The following is a 19,396-nucleotide window of genomic DNA, read 5'->3' as shown; positions in this document are numbered from 1 at the left end:
GTAAAAAGGGGGGAAATGAGATAATATCAAGCTGTTTTCAGGAAACCAGACTGATGTGTAAGGAAATTCACAAGATTCTGCAGGACAGACCTGCTCTTCTCCCCCTCAGTTGACTCCAGAGGTGGATAGACACACTGCAAAGTCATGAAAAAAGAATTCCTTGAGAAATATACTCTTTAACTGATATACAGATACTGTTCTGGTGACACCCCTACTTTAACTGTGTGCTAATCCAATCAGAATTTACCCCTTTTTTATTTTTAAATGGTGACTCTGACAAAGGAGCACAAATTGTGTTAGGTCCTGGGAGTTTTTTTTTTTTTTGATATTCATCTTTTCAGTTTTTTTCACTTCTTGACATTCAGGCAAGTTTCTTACCCTGCATTACATTGCTCTATTAAGATTTTTTTCTTCTTTTCAACACCACTTTGTTGACTCTACCTGGAAATCAGCATGTACTGCAAGCATTTGTGCACATCTGTGGGGAGTGTTTTTATCTTAAGGCTCACACGTGTTGCTTTACGCAAGAGGCGAGTGACATTGCAGTGATCCCTTAACCATATGACCCAGTGCTGCTTAAAACTGACAAATGGGATTGTGTGCCATTGAGTTGGATTGAGGATTTAAGTGGGATTGTTCAATCCCAGAGTGATTATGTGAGAAATGCACAATAAGAAGTAAATACCTTCTTTGTTGCACTACTCACAATACTGTCACCTTAATGGGCTCAGCTTTGTTGCCTCATTTTCATCAAGTTGATTTTATCCTAATAACTAAAACGATGTATCCCTTGTAATGAATATAAATTCGTTGCAAGACTATCAAGGACAACATTTTAAATCTATCCTTGTCCGACAAACCCAGTGTCCTGATATACACTTCTACCTCACTTTATGAGTGCTATTGGATTGTAAGTCCGTCCGTAACTTGGAATCGTTCTTAAGTCCTACTGCCACATCACGATCAGTAAAAGTTTAATAATACAGCTTTTTCCCTTGATTGGACAAGTTAGGCTCTGTTAAAACATCAAATAAAGCTATAATGGATTAAAAATTCACTGTAAGACTTTGCTTTCATCAACAGTTCATACAACACAGGGTCTCAGTGTCCATCTACTCTGGAAGCCCAAGTTGGGATACAGGATACAATGTGTACTGGTTGCCAGTTTGTCTTTTTTTTTTTTTTTTTTTAATAACATAGATCAGCATTAAAGTTGTCCACTTTAAAAGGAACTGAAAATACAAAAAAAAAAAAAAAAAAGTTAATCATCTCCTACTCAGTTTCCTGTGTTTCTCCTGCACGCAAGAGAGGGAAAAAAACACTGGAGTGCAGAAAGGAGAGTGAGTTGGACATCATTAAGGTGTCTCACTTTGAAATCCCAAATTTATTTTTAGTCCACTAGAGTGGGACAGATTAATAACATAAAAATGTTTGTCAGCATCTGGTCAGCTAACCCAAACCATCAGAAAAGCACAATCACAATATTTTTGCTCTGCAGCAGAGAATTTTTCAAAAATAGAACTGTGGAAAATTGCATTTAAACCATGACATGTACATTTGCATCTTCAAAACTTGGATATTATGGTACAAAAGTATATAATTTTTCTGGCTGGACTCGATTTTTGGTTGCCGGTCTGCTCCAGGTTTTTAATTTTCTCTATTTAAAAAACTGGGGTTATTAACTGCTGTCTATTTCCTCAAAAGATTTACCAGATCAAGTGCTGAAAGTTTTCAAGGCAGACCAGCAGAGCCGTTACATCATGATCAGCAGGGACACCACAGCGAAGGAGGTGGTGGTCCAGGCCATCCGGGAATTTGGGCTGACAGCCACACCGGAGTCGTACTCCCTATGCGAGGTGTCCGTCACACCTGAGGGTGTCATCAAACAGCGGCGCCTCCCAGAACAGCTCTCTAAGCTGGCCGACAGGATCCAGCTGAGTGGCAGGTTGGAACACGAGGACGAAAAGCTTATGCTTTTGTACATGCTCGAAACATGCTTAACATGTTAAATTTCTCTTTTGGTAACAGCAACCAGGAACATAATGCATATATCGGATTTCTCTTTGTTGTCTTTGATCACTTGCAAAGTGAACCCAAACTTGCATTACCTATTGGCTCTAATTCTGTGTTATGCTCTGCAATGCAGGTACTACCTGAAAAACAACATGGAGACAGAGACTCTTTGTTCAGATGAGGATGCCCAGGACCTCCTGAGGGAGAGTCAGATCTCTCTGTTGCACCTTAGCACAGTGGAGGTGGCTACACAGCTCTCCATGAGGAACTTTGAGCTCTTCTGTAGCATTGAGCCCACAGAATACATTGATGACCTGTTTAAGCTGAAGTCCAAGACAGGCTCTGTAAATCTCAAGAAGTTTGAAGAGCTCATCAACCAGGAGACCTTCTGGGTGGCCTGGGAGATTGTGCGTGAGCCAAATCAGCTGAAGAGGATGAAGACCATCAAGCATTTCATCAAGATTGCTCTGCATTGTCGTGAATGCAAGAATTTCAACTCCATGTTCTCGATCATTAGGTAGCATACCAGTGCACATGCTCAGTGTCTTGTGCTTCCTTTTCTTTAATTTCCTTGTTAGCCCTGTATCTGTGAAGTTGTTGGGTGAAATGGAAGTCTTACATGTACACGTATTCATTTAGCAGATGCTTTTCTTGAAAGCAATGTACATCTCATAGAAAATATGTTCATTACATTAGCAGAAAGAGACACATAGATGCAGACGTGTGATTCTTAACTGCACTTAGTTTCTTTCCACCATGTGAACCAATGTTCATCATGCGAGTAGCTGCATAAAATTTTAACCGAATATCCACAAGTCTTTTTGCCTGTTGATTGTCACAATGATTGTTTCCAGTTGTTGGCCAGTGCTGTTCTGCAGCTGGGCTAGGACTCTTTTTTTTTTTTTTTTTTTTTTTTTGTGCAGTGTTACGTATTGAAGTATAAGTAAAATTGTCCTTAGTGTGGTAAAATTGTTCTTGTTCCCCAGTGGTTTGAATCTGGCTCCAGTGTCGAGGCTAAGGGGAACATGGGAGAAGCTTCCCAGCAAGTATGAAAAACTGTTCCAGGACCTCCAAGACCTCTTTGATCCATCCAGGAACATGGCCAAATACCGCAATGTACTGAACAATCAAAACCTTCAGCCTCCCATAATCCCTCTCTTCCCTGTCATCAAGAAGGATCTCACATTCTTGCATGAAGGTGACCAGGACTTGTGGATGACCATCCCACTGCTTAATTTGTCATTGCTTTTTCTTATCATTAATATCGCATTTTCAAACAACAATGTCATATTTTCATGTTCAGGCAATGACTCAAAAGTGGACGGTTTGGTTAATTTCGAGAAGTTGAGGATGATAGCCAGAGAAATCCGACACGTCGGGCGCATGGCTTCCGTTAACATGGACCCTGCTCTGATGTTCAGAACGAGGTATGTGGAACAGCAGATTTCAGACAAGGGACAGAACCTGTCATGCTTTGAAATGTTGTTTTGGATATGTCTGCTCTGTTTTTTATTGGCTCCGTCATATGTAAGAAACCTTTTTCTCCCCTTGTACCGCCAAAGGAGCAGTATATAGGAGTAATATGTGTGTGACTCATTTCTCACTATGCTTTAAGCCACATTTTTTTCACCTTCAGCATTGGGCAGTTTTCCTTAAGTCTCTTGTTTCTTTTCAGCTGTCCTCATGTTTACTCCTTTTTTTTTTTTTTTTGGGGGGTGGTTGGTGGCAAAAACTGCTGCGGTCCTGTGCGCTCCAGTGTCATGGCACGTCCGTTTTATACATGTTCGTGGGCCGGTGTTATGCCGTATCCTGGTTCTCTCATCCTTCCTAAGCCGGTGTCCCTCTCTCTCTCCTCTCCGCCTTCCCTCCTTTCCCCTTACTGCACTGCTCATGGTTCTCGCTTACAGGAAAAAGAAGTGGAGAAGCCTAGGGTAAGTTTGCTGACCTCTGACCTGTCTGACAAGACCTCTTCCTCTGTCCGTCTGCCTCCTCTTCTCTGTTTCAGTTTATCTTTAACGCTGCGGTCCTGCAGACTTGGCCCTGCAGACCCTAAAAAAACAATCACTTCTGCTACTAAAAGTATCATACAACAGTTATTTGTAAAATTACAGTTCAGTCACTGACTAAGGAATTAAGGGATTTTTCTGTAGTATTGACAAAAAAAAATCCCCCTCCTCCCATATTGGTTTCAGTCATAGCATTTATTTAATTCATTTAGATTACATTTTTCTCCAAATTATTTACCCATTTAAACAGCTGGGTAATTTTTACTGGAGTAATTAAATGTAAGTACCTTGACCTACAGCAGGAGGTGAGGATTTGAACCGAGGTCCTATGAGTGCAAGACAGCAAAACCATCATGTCACCTACTGCCCCCTTTTTTGAGTGGTTAACAAAGCCTTTATATATTAAAGAATTCTGTTAACATTTATTTGTGTAAAGTAGCAAAAGTGGTGGGTTTTTGAATGGTTTTCGTGTGCAGCTCTAAGATGCTGATACTTACCCATAAAGCATGTTCCTCACCAGTGCAGTTTTGTTTTAACAGTTTTATGGCAGATTGTCTTCCTAGCTGAAATACTCGTGTACCACAATTTGACTACGTTCTAACTGTACGAATAAACATTTGTGAGCATCCCCAACTGCATGAGCTTTTTTTTTTTTTTTTTTTAAGTTCTGCTTCAGTGAGTTTGTTCTCCTAAGACGAGAGCAGCAGGCTGTTGTCGTGACAAGTGTAAATGCATGTAAGGCTCTGGCATCTGGACAAGTACTGTGGTAAAGCCCCTCACACAAAGGACTGGTTACTCACTTCCCATGTAACTTCACCTTCATTTTGGAATGCAGCACGGAGCATGTCGTGAGCTGGAAAACATGTTACAGTTAGCCCCTTTGCTTTTGATAGCTGCACTTCTCTCCAGACGTGCCCTAACACTGCCTCTCCCATGCACAAGCAGCTCACTAAGCCAGGGCAGCGCGAGTACAGCCATGCTGGACGTGGCACAGGCTGGTGGGCACAAGAAGCGGGCGAGGCGTAGTTCCTTCCTCAACGCCAAGAAGCTGTACGAAGATGCTCAGATGGCCCGCCGTGTCAGACAGTACCTATCCAACCTGACACTGGACGCCAGCGAGGAGACCCTACAGATCTTCTCTTTGCAATGCGAGCCATCCAGCAGCACTCGTGAGTCTTTGGCATCGCCAGCTGCCGCTAACACCTCGTACGCTGTTGAATGCAGGTTATGTTGAACAGGCTGAGCCAAAACACAGATCACATGGTCATATCTTTACGTTAAGGAAATTACCCTTACTTACCCTAAAATTGCTCCAGTAAAATCCCAGCTGTATAAATAGGTAGATAATTGAAAGTCGCTTTGGAGAAAAGCGTCAGATGAATGTTTGGTGTAATTATTTTACTGATGTGTTTCCTCAAAGCATTTTATAACATCAGGCTCTTCTCAATGATTTACCTGCCTGTACAGCTTGGTAATTATTAATGGATCGATTTACTGTTAGCACCTTGGTGAAGGGTACTGCAGCAGGAAGCACTAACTCCCCCTCCTCACCTACTGAACATCATAAATCATACACCAATGTGTTACAAATGCTCCACTGTCATGTCTCCCAGCATATCTGCTCCTTGTTTGACAGTGCCCAAGGTTGCCGGTGACAGGCGAAGGCCAGATACGTCCCCTGTCGTCCCGCGAGCAGCAAACCAGCAGAGGGCAGCACAGCAGAAGGCAAGCCCAGGATTGCAGCCGGCTGCAGGGTCCCTTGGCGGCCCTCTAAAGAAGGGTGCTGCCAAGGACTTGCCAGCCTTTGGTAAGACTTCACCACTGCCCCTCTTTCTGGGACAACAGTTTATTGCACCTTTTACTCATGGTGTTCCAGCACAGCGCTTTAGAATGGCACTGCAAGGCCACAGGATAGCATATAGTGTTGAAGTATAATGCCCAGTGTTGGTTGAGCTCTTGGAGCTGTGGTGCCATCTAGTGGTTTGTACCATGTACATGTTATAGTGCTATTTGCATTTACTCTGTTTGCAGTACCAGTCAACAGGGCGAGTCCCCTTGCAGCAATGTAGTCTTTGCTCACAAAGCATTCTGTGAATTAGTTTGTGTGGTAAATGAGCTGAAATGCCTTCCCAGTTCTTCTGCAACAGTTCTAGGACAGTCACGAGTTGCTTTGCTTATATTATACTCTTCTTTCCAGTTTGACCTTTGCTCACACTTGGTGCTTCTTTTTTTTTCCTTCTCTTTTTTTTTTCTCCAAAGAGACATGAATCTCAGAGTATACATTCATGTAAACAACTCGAAGCATGTATTAATCTCTTTTGTGGGAGTACAGTGAAAATCTGGCTCCTTCAAACCTAATTCTGCTGCCATTGTGTACGAATGTGGATCCATTTCAAGGTGCAAGCTCCCCTCAGTCCATGAAGAAGATTTTGTCAGAAGAAACAAGTGAACGATACAGAAGGCAGACAGAAGATACCATTTCCAACGCCTCGTCCCACCTCTCATCTCCACCCACCTCTCCCCAGTGCTCCCCCAGGAAAGGTAAGGTGTGGAATACCCCTTAGTGGAGATCCGTATACTGTCCTGTCTGCTGTTACACAGAACGCTGCCCCATTTTCTCGAACCGTTATCTCCTGTACAATACTGGTCCCCCATTGGAGAACATCCCTATTCCACTGCACTTACATTTTCTCCAGAGTGACGCATGTTGCTGAGAACAACACAAAATGTGCATCACATCAACAGGAGGAGAGATTTTGGATGCACGGCAGAGCACAGTCCAGTTGTCACACGATGCCACATGAACCAGTGTAACTTTACACAAGTAGGTTTTCCATTATCAAAACAACTTGTTATAAAAGGAGTCATAAAACATAACAAACACATACACATTTTTGGAGCACTTAGGAGATCAGGGGAGAACAAAGTCAAAAAGAGACAAGTTTTGAAAGCCTTCTTAAATGTACAGAGATTCAGCAGCTGTGAGTGAGAAGGAGAGATTGCTGCACCATATCGGAGCGAAAAATGGAAACCTTTGAGTTTCGTGCACTTAGACTAAACCATAACTAATCCATATACTGCCAAAGATGCACGTGTGCCTGCAGTTCTGGAGCACTAAGAACTGAGTGCTTCCACTCCTCTTCTTCCCCAGCAAAGAGGCAGTGCATCAGCACTCAGCTCTGTGGCCACACTTTGCTGGGATGGTGCCAATGGAGCTGTAGGAATCACAGAACAGTCTAGGCATCTGCATGATTTACTGCACATCAGTGCTTATAACACACACTGGTCCCTGAATAGCTGCCAGGCCTTTCTGACGAGAGTGAATTTATTGGCACGCCTGGAATTTTATTTATACTTTCTTGGTAAATTTTTGAGTGCATAGCTTTTAAAAACAGCTGGGCATGGTGGGTGTGTGATATCGTTTACGTTATAAGTCATTGCGTTTGTCCAGAGTTTCCTCATCTCTAAGCAACAGTAATATTTTTCATTTAGGTGACTGATGTTCTGAAGGGAGAAACGATCACAATAATAAAATTTACAGAGTCCCATATGCTGCAGTACCTTTATGCAGGGTTTTTGAATAGTTGAAGATGCTTGATTTGGAACCAACCAACCAGTAAATATTGCTCAATATGTCTTTATTAATAATCATTGTTGCCATTGTTATTATTAATATTATTAGTACTGTCACACTGTATTGTATATGTGTTATGTGTATGAATTTATTATAAGCATCAGTGTTTTAATTTGGAGAGTCAGTGTTGAAAATCAGAAGGTTATTGGACTGTCTGAACTTCTATTGAACCTCCTTCACAGCTTGGTATCAACTAGTACTTAGACTCTGCGTAGCCATAACAACGCTTTGTGTGCAGTAGCATGAAAAGTAATTTTAGCATCACAGTCATCACACCCCATCTGCATTGTAAAAACAAATAAATGAACAGGGAGATGCACCGCGTGTTCACCAGCAATCTCTTGTCTCACGCAGGCTATCCTCGTGCTGCGGACAACTTCTCCGACTCAGGGCACAGCGAGCGGTCCTCGCGCTCCAGCCTCATCAGCAATTCCTCGTTGGACCTCCTGCAGGAGGAGCGCAGGCAGAGGCACTCCATCAGTGCCATGGAGGCCAGCGTAAGCGGAGCCAGAATGGAACGCAGAGCCACACTGGAGCCTGACCAGTACAGCCTTGGGTGAGAAAAGGACATAAATGTCTCTCTGACCCTCAGTTGGTTTCATTGTGAGGTGGTGGAGTAGTGGTTAGTTACTTTGTATCCAAAGGTCTCAGGTTCGATCCACAGCTCCAGCTGTAGTACCCTTGAGCAAGGTACTTGCCCTAAAATTGCTCCAGTAAAAATTACCCAGCCCTATAAATGGGTAGATAATTGTAACCTGAACATTGTAAGTAGCTTTGAGGAAAAGTATCAGCTAAATGTGAAATTAGGTCTTGCACATATTGCCAGACAGCAAAGCACACAGAGTTTCAGCCACTAAATTGTTGGGCCAGTGGGTGGCGTGCTGGTTAGAGCAACTCCCTTCCAGTCAGAAGGACCTGGTTTGAAATTCCCACTCAGATCTGCTGTTCAAAGAACTTACTTTGAAATGATACAGTAAATGTTACTCAGCTGTATAGAAACCTAACATTGTAAATTATCTTGATGAGCAACATAAGCGTTTGAATTCAGAAGTGGGCAAACCTGGTTTTTTATTAAGAAGCTGCCACATTTAATAAGTCCTCCATTTGCTTTAGCTCCTACTCCTCAGTGGGCGAAGGCCGGGGCCTGTATGCCTGCTCCACCGTTCTCTCCTCACCAAGCTTGGAGGAGCTCACGCAGGATCAAGGAGACCGGGCTTCCCTAGATGCTGCGGACAGCGGCCGCGGGAGCTGGACTTCATGTTCCAGCGGTTCTCATGACAACATTCAGACCATTCCGCACCAGCGCAGCCCACTCACCTTCGGACACGCTCACCACGATAGTCCCGCAGAAGCAGGCGGTCTGTGGGATTCCCTGCCCGGCTCTGAACATGGCACCAGGGTGGGCCAAGGCACCACAGAGCCGGGCCAGGTCAGGGGTCGCTGTTGGGGCGAAGACTCGGAGGGAGACACGGGGACCATCAAGCGCCGTGGGGGAAAAGATGTGAACCTCGAGGCAGAAAGTAGCCTTACTCCCGTGACCTCTGAGGAGTCCAAGCAGCATGGCCGACTGTCTCACGTAGCCCCTCCATCCAACACACCTAAAGGGCTTATTGGTAAAGACTCTTCTAGCGTTATTGTTGTTGACTATGGTGAAGAGCAATACAGCTAGCACCCTGGTTAGAGCCCTTGCCTGAATTCTGAAGGCCTGGGTTCGAATCCCACCACCTTCCCTAGTACCTACATTTACATTTATATTTCTGTAGCTGACGCTTTTTTCCAAAGCAACTTAGTGTTAAGCTGTTTTATAATTATTTACCCATTTATACAGCTGAGAAATTTTAGGAGAAATACCTTCCTCAAGGGCACTATAGCTGGAGGTAGGATTCAAACCTGCAGCCTTTGGGTGCAAAGGCAGTAGCGCTAACCACAACGCTACCAGCTGTACCTTTGAACAATGTCTTTACTCTCAATTGATAACAGTAAAAACGAACCATTTGTATGAATGGTTTTAAGTACCATAGTGTACAAACCTCATTTTGTGAGTTGCTTTAGACAAAATTGTCAGCTCCTTTTTTATTTTAGATTGGGAAATTGTTGCAGTTGTTGAGCTCCTTACCTGTTGCAGTGTTGTAATAATGTTCTTTGTCTTGGCTGTTTCACAGTGCGTAAGGATGGTAGGTTTCGAGAGCCACCCCCGACGCCACCAGGCTACACAGCTCTGACCGTTTCAGACTTTGTCGAGGGTCAGTCCCATGTGGGGCGGAAGCCTCCTGACTATAACGTAGCGCTGCAGCGATCGCGGATGGTGGCGCATACGTGTGACCCCCCGCTGCCACCCCCGCAGCCTGGCCCAAGGCCCGGTGCCCAGCCGTCACGGAGTAGGTCCTCCGACACAGACCCCCACCACAGGGTCCTGCCGGCAGAAGAAGAGGGTGAGTCCTTGTCCCCAAAACTAGTCCCTCTGAGGAAGACAGTGGCTTATACCCCTGAGACTCCCAGACCATGAGTTACCCGCAGGCCTAAAGTAGGTACAACTCTGCACTCTTTGAACCTGTGCATGTGCAGCACGCAGTGTGAGGTCCTCAGCACCCAGGACCCGTGTGCAGGCTCATGCATGTTAGTGCCACCTGCCCGCTGCTCCTCGACCTCATTATGGGCACTTTTACATCGTCATTATTTGCCTTCATGTTTATGGTTTTGTACATCCATTATCGAAGATTGCCTGTAAACGTGTGATAGTGTCACTATACTTTTTTAATTCTTTCCATCATTCAGTGCTCATAATTGAGAAATGTAGTTGTTTTTTTTTTTGCCCCCCCACCCCCCCATGGTTGTGTTTGTTATATATTTTTTGCCCTATATATGTGTTTTATTGTAATGTAAACTTTAAATGACCTGTGCTGGACTTTATTGTTCCAATCTACACCAATCCTCCATTATTTGGTTTCCCAATATCCAGTTTTTCATATACCCACTCAACAATTATTAATGCCCCTTATCATTAGTCAGTCTGGATTGTCTACCACATATGGTCCAGGCTTGCAGCATTTAGCCTGAGACCCTCTTGATAACATGAGACCATATTAGAAAATTGTGTTGAGCAGCTGTGTAGAAGTCTGAGACACAGGGGGTTCTTGGAGATATGTACCCACTCTGTCAGCTTCCATCTTAACCAGTCCACACATACTGTTACGCTATATTTATTAGCATTCATTTTAAAAAATGTTTTTTATACGGTGCTTCCTTCACGAATGACATTTCCTCGAATAGCTGCTCCTCGCATCTTTTTCTACAAAGAGTTTTTATTTGCTTAGATGTAGAATTCTGTGGAAGTTTTTTACATGCAGGCCCATGTCGGCTACTGTAACCGTATGTGATTCCAAAAAAGCTTGCTGGACACACACATTATTCAAAGGTGCTTAGCAGAGCTGATGGAATAAAAAAATTTAGGAAGAAACTGGGGGAAAAAAAAAACTGCATAGCATTTTACTGCTACACTACTTTTTCCTTATGTTAGGCATCGTTAAGGTAATTCTTGAGATGAACTTTGGAACAAAATCCTATTTTGCCCCATAAAAATTGGAATAAATATATATATTATATATGTATTTTTAATGTGGTTATTTGATACTGGGTCCGTTTTCTGAAATGGATTAAGACCAGTTAATGGGGGATAAGTGTATTTTTAAGGTAAGTAATGAATAATGTGCTCTTACTTGATGGTGGAAGTTGTTCAAGGAGTGAAATTACTCATACACTTTCTCCTCTCCCCCAGAAGATGAACAAGTGTCTGCTGTCTGAGGAGGTTGAGCTGTACTGGATGTACTTTGCAGTGGCAGAAGGACCTTTTTGTTTTCATGTTTGAGTTACCAGGTCTTGGGCCCCTGTTCCTAAGACCACCTCCCATCTACCTCTCTGCTTCAAAGCACCAGGCAGGGGTGAGGTGGGGTTCGACATGACCTCACGCACCTGATTTTGTGGATCTGAGCAAATGGGCACCATCTTGGCACTTTGGAGAACTGCGACACAAAGAGTCTGGAAGCAGCGCTGCCACTTGCTTTCTGAACAAATAATCTGGTTCATGAATTCCCCCTTTCTGTTTACATAGGCTATCCTGACACTTTTTGGCTTTGGCTGCACTTTTTACACTTTCGGGCGACTGAAAAGTCCCCTCCCAGCTTCCTTAGATATTGTTGGAATTGCTGCGTTCTCAGAAAAAAAAAAAAGCAAAAACTGCAGATGAAGCAAGTCTGCTGCACTTTCACGTGTGCGGTCGGTCAGTCGTGCATGCTGTTGCGCTCAGAGAGCCCATCTCCTAACGCACATTCGCAATGACAGTATTATTTTCTTTGAACCCTGAGCTTTTTCGGATCAGGCCGTGTTTTTACGCACTGTCTTGGCAGCGGGATGCCCTGCTGATGCTGGCGATCCTTCATTGGCAGAACTCTGCATCTGAATCCATTTCTCACGTGGACTTTTGCAGCGCCTGCGTGCTTCTGACTCAACCATATTTGAACGACTGAAAAGCAGAATGTTATTTTTAAGACTCTGTGAAACAAATGATGATTGGACTGCATATTTTAATTTCTACTAAATATGGGGAACTGCTCCTATTTTGATATTTAGTAACTTTTTGGAGTACAGCTGATCATATTGATCAGTAGGTGACAATTACAGTATAAAAGTGACTGCAGTGTTTTTCCACTGTCGTGCAGCATCAGTGCTTTATTTAAATGTTTGGTTTTTCCCTTAATGAGATGACACAATGTTTTGAATGTCTATTTCAGTTGTCAATTATATGTTTGTAATTTAATGGTAATATGCATTAATCACAACCATTATAGTCTATGGAGATTGTGTGCATAGACAGGCAGGATCATAGCTATAAAACAAGTTGAACAGAAATGTATAATGAAATAGTAAATAGAACTGCTACTTCCAGTTCAGTGTGATAAGTGTAAAATGTACATTTTGTGATTCCCCCTTCCCCCCACATGCTTTTGATACTACTTGTTCCTGTATGTCTTTTAGAAAGACAGTTGGTGGAGTCTATCTTTTTTGTATTTTTAATACAATAATTGTAAATATTGGTTATATTTTTGTTGAAATTGTAGAAATGTACTGTTTATGCCTCAGCATCCAGTTGAAGTAAAGCTGGGAATCAATAAAACTGAAAAGTAAATGTTCGTGGACTGAGCTTGCGTTTCTGTTTGCTTGCTCTCCACCATTTAATGAACAACGTTGTTTTACTTCAAAGTTCCCCCGAGTGTTTGTTTACTTTGCTGAATGATTCTTCTGAACCGAAAAGCAGGTGTGGCAGTTGTCTTTGTGAGTCGTCTGTGGGATCGGCTATCCGGGTGTTCGGCTTCATTGTCTCCGGTGTCTTTGACAGGATCGCGTGAAGGACGTGTATGGAGGTATCATGACCATGTAATGGCCAAAAATGCTCACTATCAGCAACCGCTTGGCCTTGTCAGGATCGTGGGGTTCCAGAGCCTATCCCAGAATCACTGGGGACTGGGCCAGGAGGGGTACACGTAACACAAGATGGTAGTCCACACACTACAGGCAATTGAGAGACACCAGTTAATCTGGAACATGTCCTTGGACTGTGGGTGAAAACCCACGGTGATGTGGACAACATGCATACTCCGCACACACACACGGCTGGATTTTTAATAATCACTTACCCGCTGCCTTGCTATCCAGTTTGTGCAAAGCTACTTACGTTAATATGCTTGTTTATGTACCTGGGTATGGTTTACCACATCAAGTCAGGGTGGGTACTGTGATCAAGCCCTGTACAGTGGAATCACGCATTCAAACCCTGGTTCTTGGATCGCGTGGTGTATGTGATCTAACCACTGCACTGCCAGCCACCCCAGGATTCGTGCTCGCTTTGGAAACTGTGTTTTAACTGGCTAAGAAGAAAAAAGTTCAAAGGGGTGGACTGTTCAAAATGTGATATTAACGCAACTCAGGGATTAAAATGATATATAAAAATTAACAGTTCCTTACATGTCTTGGCTGGTTTTTTAAAGAAATTTTAAGGCATTTGAAGTCATGTCCAGTTTTGTGAATGGAGCTGAACTCGCGGCTCTGTGTATGAAAGTCACCCAGAACACACCCCTGCCTGCTGGGACTGTAGTCTGGCGCTGCTCCCTACTTGGAACCTCCTGCAACAGCTGATAAGCAAAGAAGTGGGACTGTTTTGGGAAGGACGCTGCGTGCCGTGGCTCTGCTGGTGTTCAGTGTCTGGCCATAGCCGCACCGTTGGACTTGGGCAGCGTTCCTGCTGGACTACAGGCACAATGGATTCATGCGTGTGGTGAGCTCTGCTGCTCGAGGGTACTAGCCATATTCGCCCGCGCCGTTTGATACAATGCGGGAGCAAAATGCTGCACTGCATCTTGATGCCGTTCCTCCAATGGTGTTGTCCAGCTTTTCAACTTTGAAGTTTATCCAGTTAAGCAGAACAAGCCAACAGTACTGTATTAAAGTTCACCCACTTGAGAAGAAACATGGTTAAGAAGTCCTATGGAAACCCAATGCCCTACCCTTGTGTTTTCAAGCTATGTACTGTAAGAAAACTGTGCTTGTGGTGGAATCCTACTCTGTAAACTCTATACATACTTGTAGTTGTACACAAATTGTGCATATATATATATATATATATATTAACTGTAAGTTTGTGATAATTGTAACATTGTAAGTTGCTTTGGAGAAAAGTGTCAGCTAAATGAATAAAAGCTAAATGAGGTGTGTATTAAATGCATTTTCGACTTATGATATTTTCGACTTACGATGGGTTTCGCAGAACATAACACCATTGTAAGTCGGGAACCACCTGCAGTCCTTGACAGCCCAAACTGCAGTTTGCACAACTATTTTACATTTCCCACCATTCTCACTATTACATTAGTACTTATTACAACTGTTTACAATAAACATCTGTTCCTGGTTGAAGCATGGGCACTGTTACATTTTATATATGTAATTATGTTTAATATTTAAAAAAAGTATGTGCAGCTACTCATATACTGTATGCTGTTTATGTGGTGGTATGTGACAAACTGACTGTACTTTACACTCATACATCTGCAACCAAGTCTTTCTTCCTGCTGATGAAATGCACTCTGTGTACATTGTTTTGGAGAAGAGCAGTTGCTAAATACATAAATGTAAAATGTAAGTGTAAATCCCACCGGACGATGGCGTCTCATGGCTGCCTGAATCTGTCCGTTTTGAAATTTGAACAGAAAATTGGTGGTGTTTTTTGAAAGTGCCGAAGTGCTGCCGTTGCTTCTGCACGTGTTTTAAAGGACACCTCAGGCCTGAGAGTCGTGTAATACGTTGGTGAATAATTGTAGAAAACATCAGCTAAGTGAAAACGCACCTAGGTGTGAATGATCCGAACTTGAGCTTCACAGTGAGTCGTCTCAACTCCCCTTTAACTCTTCCCTCCTCCTCATCGACCCTGACCTCTTCCGCAGAACCGGATGCTAATGAGTTCGGTGCCTTTTGAAGAGGTCCGGACTGTGGATGTGAAGGAGTAGATTGGAACGGTCTTCCATAAGCTGCCAAGTCACGACAATGCGGTTCCCGTTGACCGCTTCTTTTTAAAGAGAGAATCTGTCACTCCACTGGTCAGTTCTGCCACTCTTGGGAGGAAATGTCGTAATTGGCCGAACGCAGTTCGATAAGCACGGGACCAAATGAACGGCGAGGTTAGAGTCACGCAAGGCCTGCCTGCGGTTGAATAGGACCCGGTGGTGGCTTGTCAAGCTGACGTGTGAAGTGAAGCCGCTTGGCGGATGTAGGTTTGTTCCGAACACGGTTCAGCACTTTGGATCGAGCCCCAGGGACAAGTTCGCTCAGCAGCCGTCCTGACCAGCACGGTGGAGCAGCTGCACTGTGGGATTTGATCTCATTCGGTCTGCGTGGACTTTCGTGTTCACCCCGTGTTAATACGGATTTCCTCTAGGTGCTTTTTACAATATCTGGCCGTTTCCCACCATAATCTCCACCATGTGAAGTATACTAAAATATGGTAAAATTGTTTCTGTGGACTCACACACACAGGTATATCTGGGTCATAGCTTCAAAGTTGATTTTTTATGTATTTCGTTTCATCAGAACAAAGAAAAATATGTTGGTAAAACCTCGTTTTTACCCCCTGCCTCTTTACTACTTCCAACAATGGAAGCAGCTTTTATATGTGGGGTGGCACAGCGAGTAGCGCTGTTGTCTCACAGCACCTGCGTGGCATGAGACGACAGGGGTTCGATCCCCACTTGATCTGAGTGGAGTCCACGTGCTCTCTTTGTGTCTGTGTGGGTCTCCTCTGGGTGCTCTGGTTTCCTCCCACACTCCAAAGACAAGCTGTTCAGGTTCACTCCTAGTGTGTGTGTTCCACTGATGTATGGATGAGTGACCCATTGTAAGTAGTGTATCTCGCAGTGTAAGTCACCGTGGTGAATAAGGTGTATGAGCTGATAACACTACATAGAGTTCATGGGAAGCTGCTTTGGAGAAAAATCTCTGCTAAATAAATGTGCAAAAGTTTTGACGCAAGTGTAAAGTGTGTGCTCCGCCATACGTGTGAACAGCTTATTTAAACAACGGGGGGGGTAGGACATCACGCCACACCTGGACGCTCACGAAGCGGTTTGCAGCAGTCGTCTCCAGGTATTAAACGCTACGAGTGTGTAAGCAGAGTGGCACAGCACAGAAAGTGGGCACATATAAATGACAGGCCACTGGCGCAATGATGCAACTGTGTGGAAAGAGGTCCTATCAGGCTGTAATGCATGCCAAATCCCATAAGAAGGAAGACCATTTGAAAAACAAAAAGTAAATTTAGCGAGGGCAATAATGAGCGGCGCGGTGCAGTATTTGGGCTCATCAGCCCGTAGTTAATAGTTATTGATTATGGCTGGGAAACCAAATGATCTACAGTATATGGACGCTGACACTCGGAATCCGGTTTAATGAGGTCTTTTTCACTTCCTTAGTGACGATAATATAAACTCTAAAATTATTTTCGGATTCAACATGGGGACCCTTAGCCACATTTCTGCTGTTACCTGCAGCAAGAAGAAAACTGGAGAGAAAGAGCTGATGATGGAAGGAGGCCGGTCTCTGCAGGACACACCTGTCCCTCAATACAAACACATTCGGAATCATGAACCACCTCTGTTCCGGAAACAGACAGGTGCTCACACATCACACACAAAGCTCAGGAAAAATAATAAATATAATTTCAGGAACACCCCCACCCCCTTAATAAAACAAACATGAGACCGCAATCCCCAAAAGACCTTTTCTCTGGTTTGTGAATCAATCATAGTTAATATATTCCCCACTCGCACTGAGAAATCTTGAACATCCCCGCTTCGGGTCAAAAACATTTCCCATATCAGCAGCAATTTCGATGTCTGTCGCACCCTTGTGATGCAGGAGGGGCATATGAGTTATTTTCGAAGCTGTAATCATCCTCTAAATTGTTTCAAGATTAAATGCAGCACTGAAGTATACTTTATATTTGTGCAGTTATTCCTCATGGTTGTACCTTTTTCACTGCGTACCAAAGCATTCCCACAGACTGGTAATTTCTAATCTGCACAAATAATTTACACTGCCAGCTGTATAAATTTTCATTTTACATATATATATATATCTATATATATAGGGCACCCAAGATATGATAATGAGTTGGTGACTGGGGCCCAACACATTGATTTTACTCTTCCTCATCATCAGGTATGTTCTTAAACAGTGATAACAAATACCCCCCCCCCACACACACACACACACACCCAGCCCTGCTCACACACATTCACACACACCTCATCTTGCCGTCGGCAGCGCAACCCGAGGAGCAACACCACAGTGAGGTTAATAACATTTCAGACATGGTCAGTCGCCTTTTCCATGGCAGCCTCTGTGAGAGGATAATTGTTTTGCTTGGTTCTCTGCCTCGGAATTAACTGATTGTCAGCCCGATATGCCTGCATGAAATTATTTCCTGGTAAACAAATGTGGGCGACAGACAATCTCTTCCATCCATCCATCCTTCCCATTTGCAGGCTTGTTGTATCACCGCTCACACTTTATGGAGGACAACAGTCAGTTCCAGGGCTGTCCTGCAGGGGGCACTGCTTCCCAGCACAACTTTTCCTTCTGTGGTTTCCTGGTGATGTTTTTTGTAGCATTTTCTATTCTCTTTCTCCCTCTCCCTCTCCGCTGGGCATATCAAAGAGTAACAGATAGCCACATTGCACCGCTGAGACCTGCATATGGAGTGTGCGGTAAAGTGTAGCCGTTCAGGTTCTCCATTCTAAACGTATTAAAGGATCGGCGGTGTGCCGGAATGTGAGAAAGCCCTGCCCTCTCGCCGTGCCACCCTGGCTTCTGCTATAAGACCACAGATATGTGGATGGATGGATGCCGTCAGGGGCACGGTGCTCTCGCCCAGTCGGTTTAGCGAAGCGTAGAAGGAAACGGGGAATGGGAAACACAATGCGAACATTTTTTTCCTAATTGTGTGGCATGTGCACGCTCGGGGAGGGGTTTGGGGTCAGAAGGTTGGCCTTGCTTCCCCAAGGAGTAATGTTTCCCCTCCTCGGTTGCCTTGTGGGTTTTTTCCTGCGCATCGCTCTTATGTTTTCATACTCTTGCTTGCAAATCTCTGCCGTTTCGTGACGTCCTTTGGTAAACACCGTAAGGCTACCTGTTGGGAAAGGTGGCGTAGAATAAATAAACTGGGCTGAATAGAAGTGAATGGAATTAAAAATACATTTGTCGACTGGTTGGGGAGCCACGGTGGGATCAGCTTTATGTCACTTCCAGGTGTTTCAGGCTATTTACGGATTTAAAAGGGGGATGCAGTGGCACAGTAGGTTAAGCCGGTGTGTCGCTGCTCCTGAGCTGCTTGGTGGGTGTGGGGTTCAAGAGCTGCTCAGGATGTGTGGAGCTGAGGTGTTTTCCCCCCTCTGTTTGCACCCCTAGACATGCATGGAGGAAGGCACCGGTAAACCACCCCTATTTCTCCCTTCCCTTGAAAACCATGGGAGAGCTTGCTATGAGTTGGAGTTGATTTGGTGGCATGTCCATTGTCAAGAATCTAAAAAAACAAGAAGGACTCAAAAGTGTGATGTGAGGCTTAAAAATCCATGTGCATTGCATTCTGAAGTCAGATAGACCATGGAGATGGGGACAGTCTTGAACCCGGTGCACACAAATGAGATCCTCTCTTGTTGAGCGACCCAACCAAGAGGGTAACCCTTGGACAATGTCCTTCTCCTCAGCCCCCTGCACCGCCTCATGACCGGGTTCCCTGCTGTTCGCATTGCAGTCCTGAGAAATTAGGCCTCATTATTTTGGCCATTAGGAAATGAGGCCAAATCCTCAGCACTCATCTTTCAGAGCGCACGCTGGAGCTGCCGGAGCATTGCATCAGTATTTAGAGGGAGAGGAATGCCGCTGCCGGATCACTGCTCTACTCAGGCTACACCGAGGAAATATCAAAGGGAATTTCTAGGTCCGCTTTGATTCGCACCCAAAGATGTGAAGTATGAATAGTTATTGACAGGAGTGAAAAGCATTCTTCTCTTTCAGGTCGGATGTGGTCACTTCTTAGATTATTGCTTGCATGTCCAAAGGAAAAAAGGAAAGAAAAAGAGAATAAAAGCAACTCAATAGCTGCAGACTGCTGACTGGGTGACTGTGTGGCAGGTGTCAG

The 19,396-nt window shown here is 44.1% G+C and overlaps 1 protein-coding gene across 10 annotated transcripts in view; it reads left to right on the top strand.

Moving 5' to 3' along the window:
* The window catches only part of LOC108930833 (rap guanine nucleotide exchange factor 2-like), an 81,121-nt gene extending 68,282 nt beyond the window's left edge, over positions 1-12,839 (top strand). For 5 of the 10 annotated variants that reach the window (XM_018746279.2, XM_018746278.2, XM_018746284.2 and 2 more), the window contains 11 exons: positions 1,705-1,945; positions 2,147-2,530; positions 3,000-3,211; positions 3,317-3,440; positions 3,921-3,944; positions 4,965-5,188; positions 5,656-5,826; positions 6,417-6,560; positions 8,008-8,209; positions 8,767-9,266; positions 9,816-12,839. In XM_018746279.2, coding sequence (XP_018601795.2) covers positions 1,705-1,945; positions 2,147-2,530; positions 3,000-3,211; positions 3,317-3,440; positions 3,921-3,944; positions 4,965-5,188; positions 5,656-5,826; positions 6,417-6,560; positions 8,008-8,209; positions 8,767-9,266; positions 9,816-10,159 — 2,570 coding nt within the window. In that variant the 3' untranslated portion in view covers positions 10,160-12,839. The remainder of the gene's footprint in view (positions 1-1,704; positions 1,946-2,146; positions 2,531-2,999; positions 3,212-3,316; positions 3,441-3,920; positions 3,945-4,964; positions 5,189-5,655; positions 5,827-6,416; positions 6,561-8,007; positions 8,210-8,766; positions 9,267-9,815) is intronic. The other 5 variants (XM_018746281.2, XM_018746280.2, XM_018746283.2 and 2 more) reach the window with 4 other exon arrangements.
* Positions 12,840-19,396: the final 6,557 nt, after the last annotated feature.

Source organism: Scleropages formosus, chromosome 5 (assembly GCF_900964775.1).
Source record: "Scleropages formosus chromosome 5, fSclFor1.1, whole genome shotgun sequence".
In the NCBI taxonomy this organism is placed as follows: domain Eukaryota; kingdom Metazoa; phylum Chordata; class Actinopteri; order Osteoglossiformes; family Osteoglossidae; genus Scleropages; species Scleropages formosus.
The sequence above is the reverse complement of the archived record's forward strand: the minus strand, read 5'-3'. Positions and strand labels throughout refer to the sequence as shown.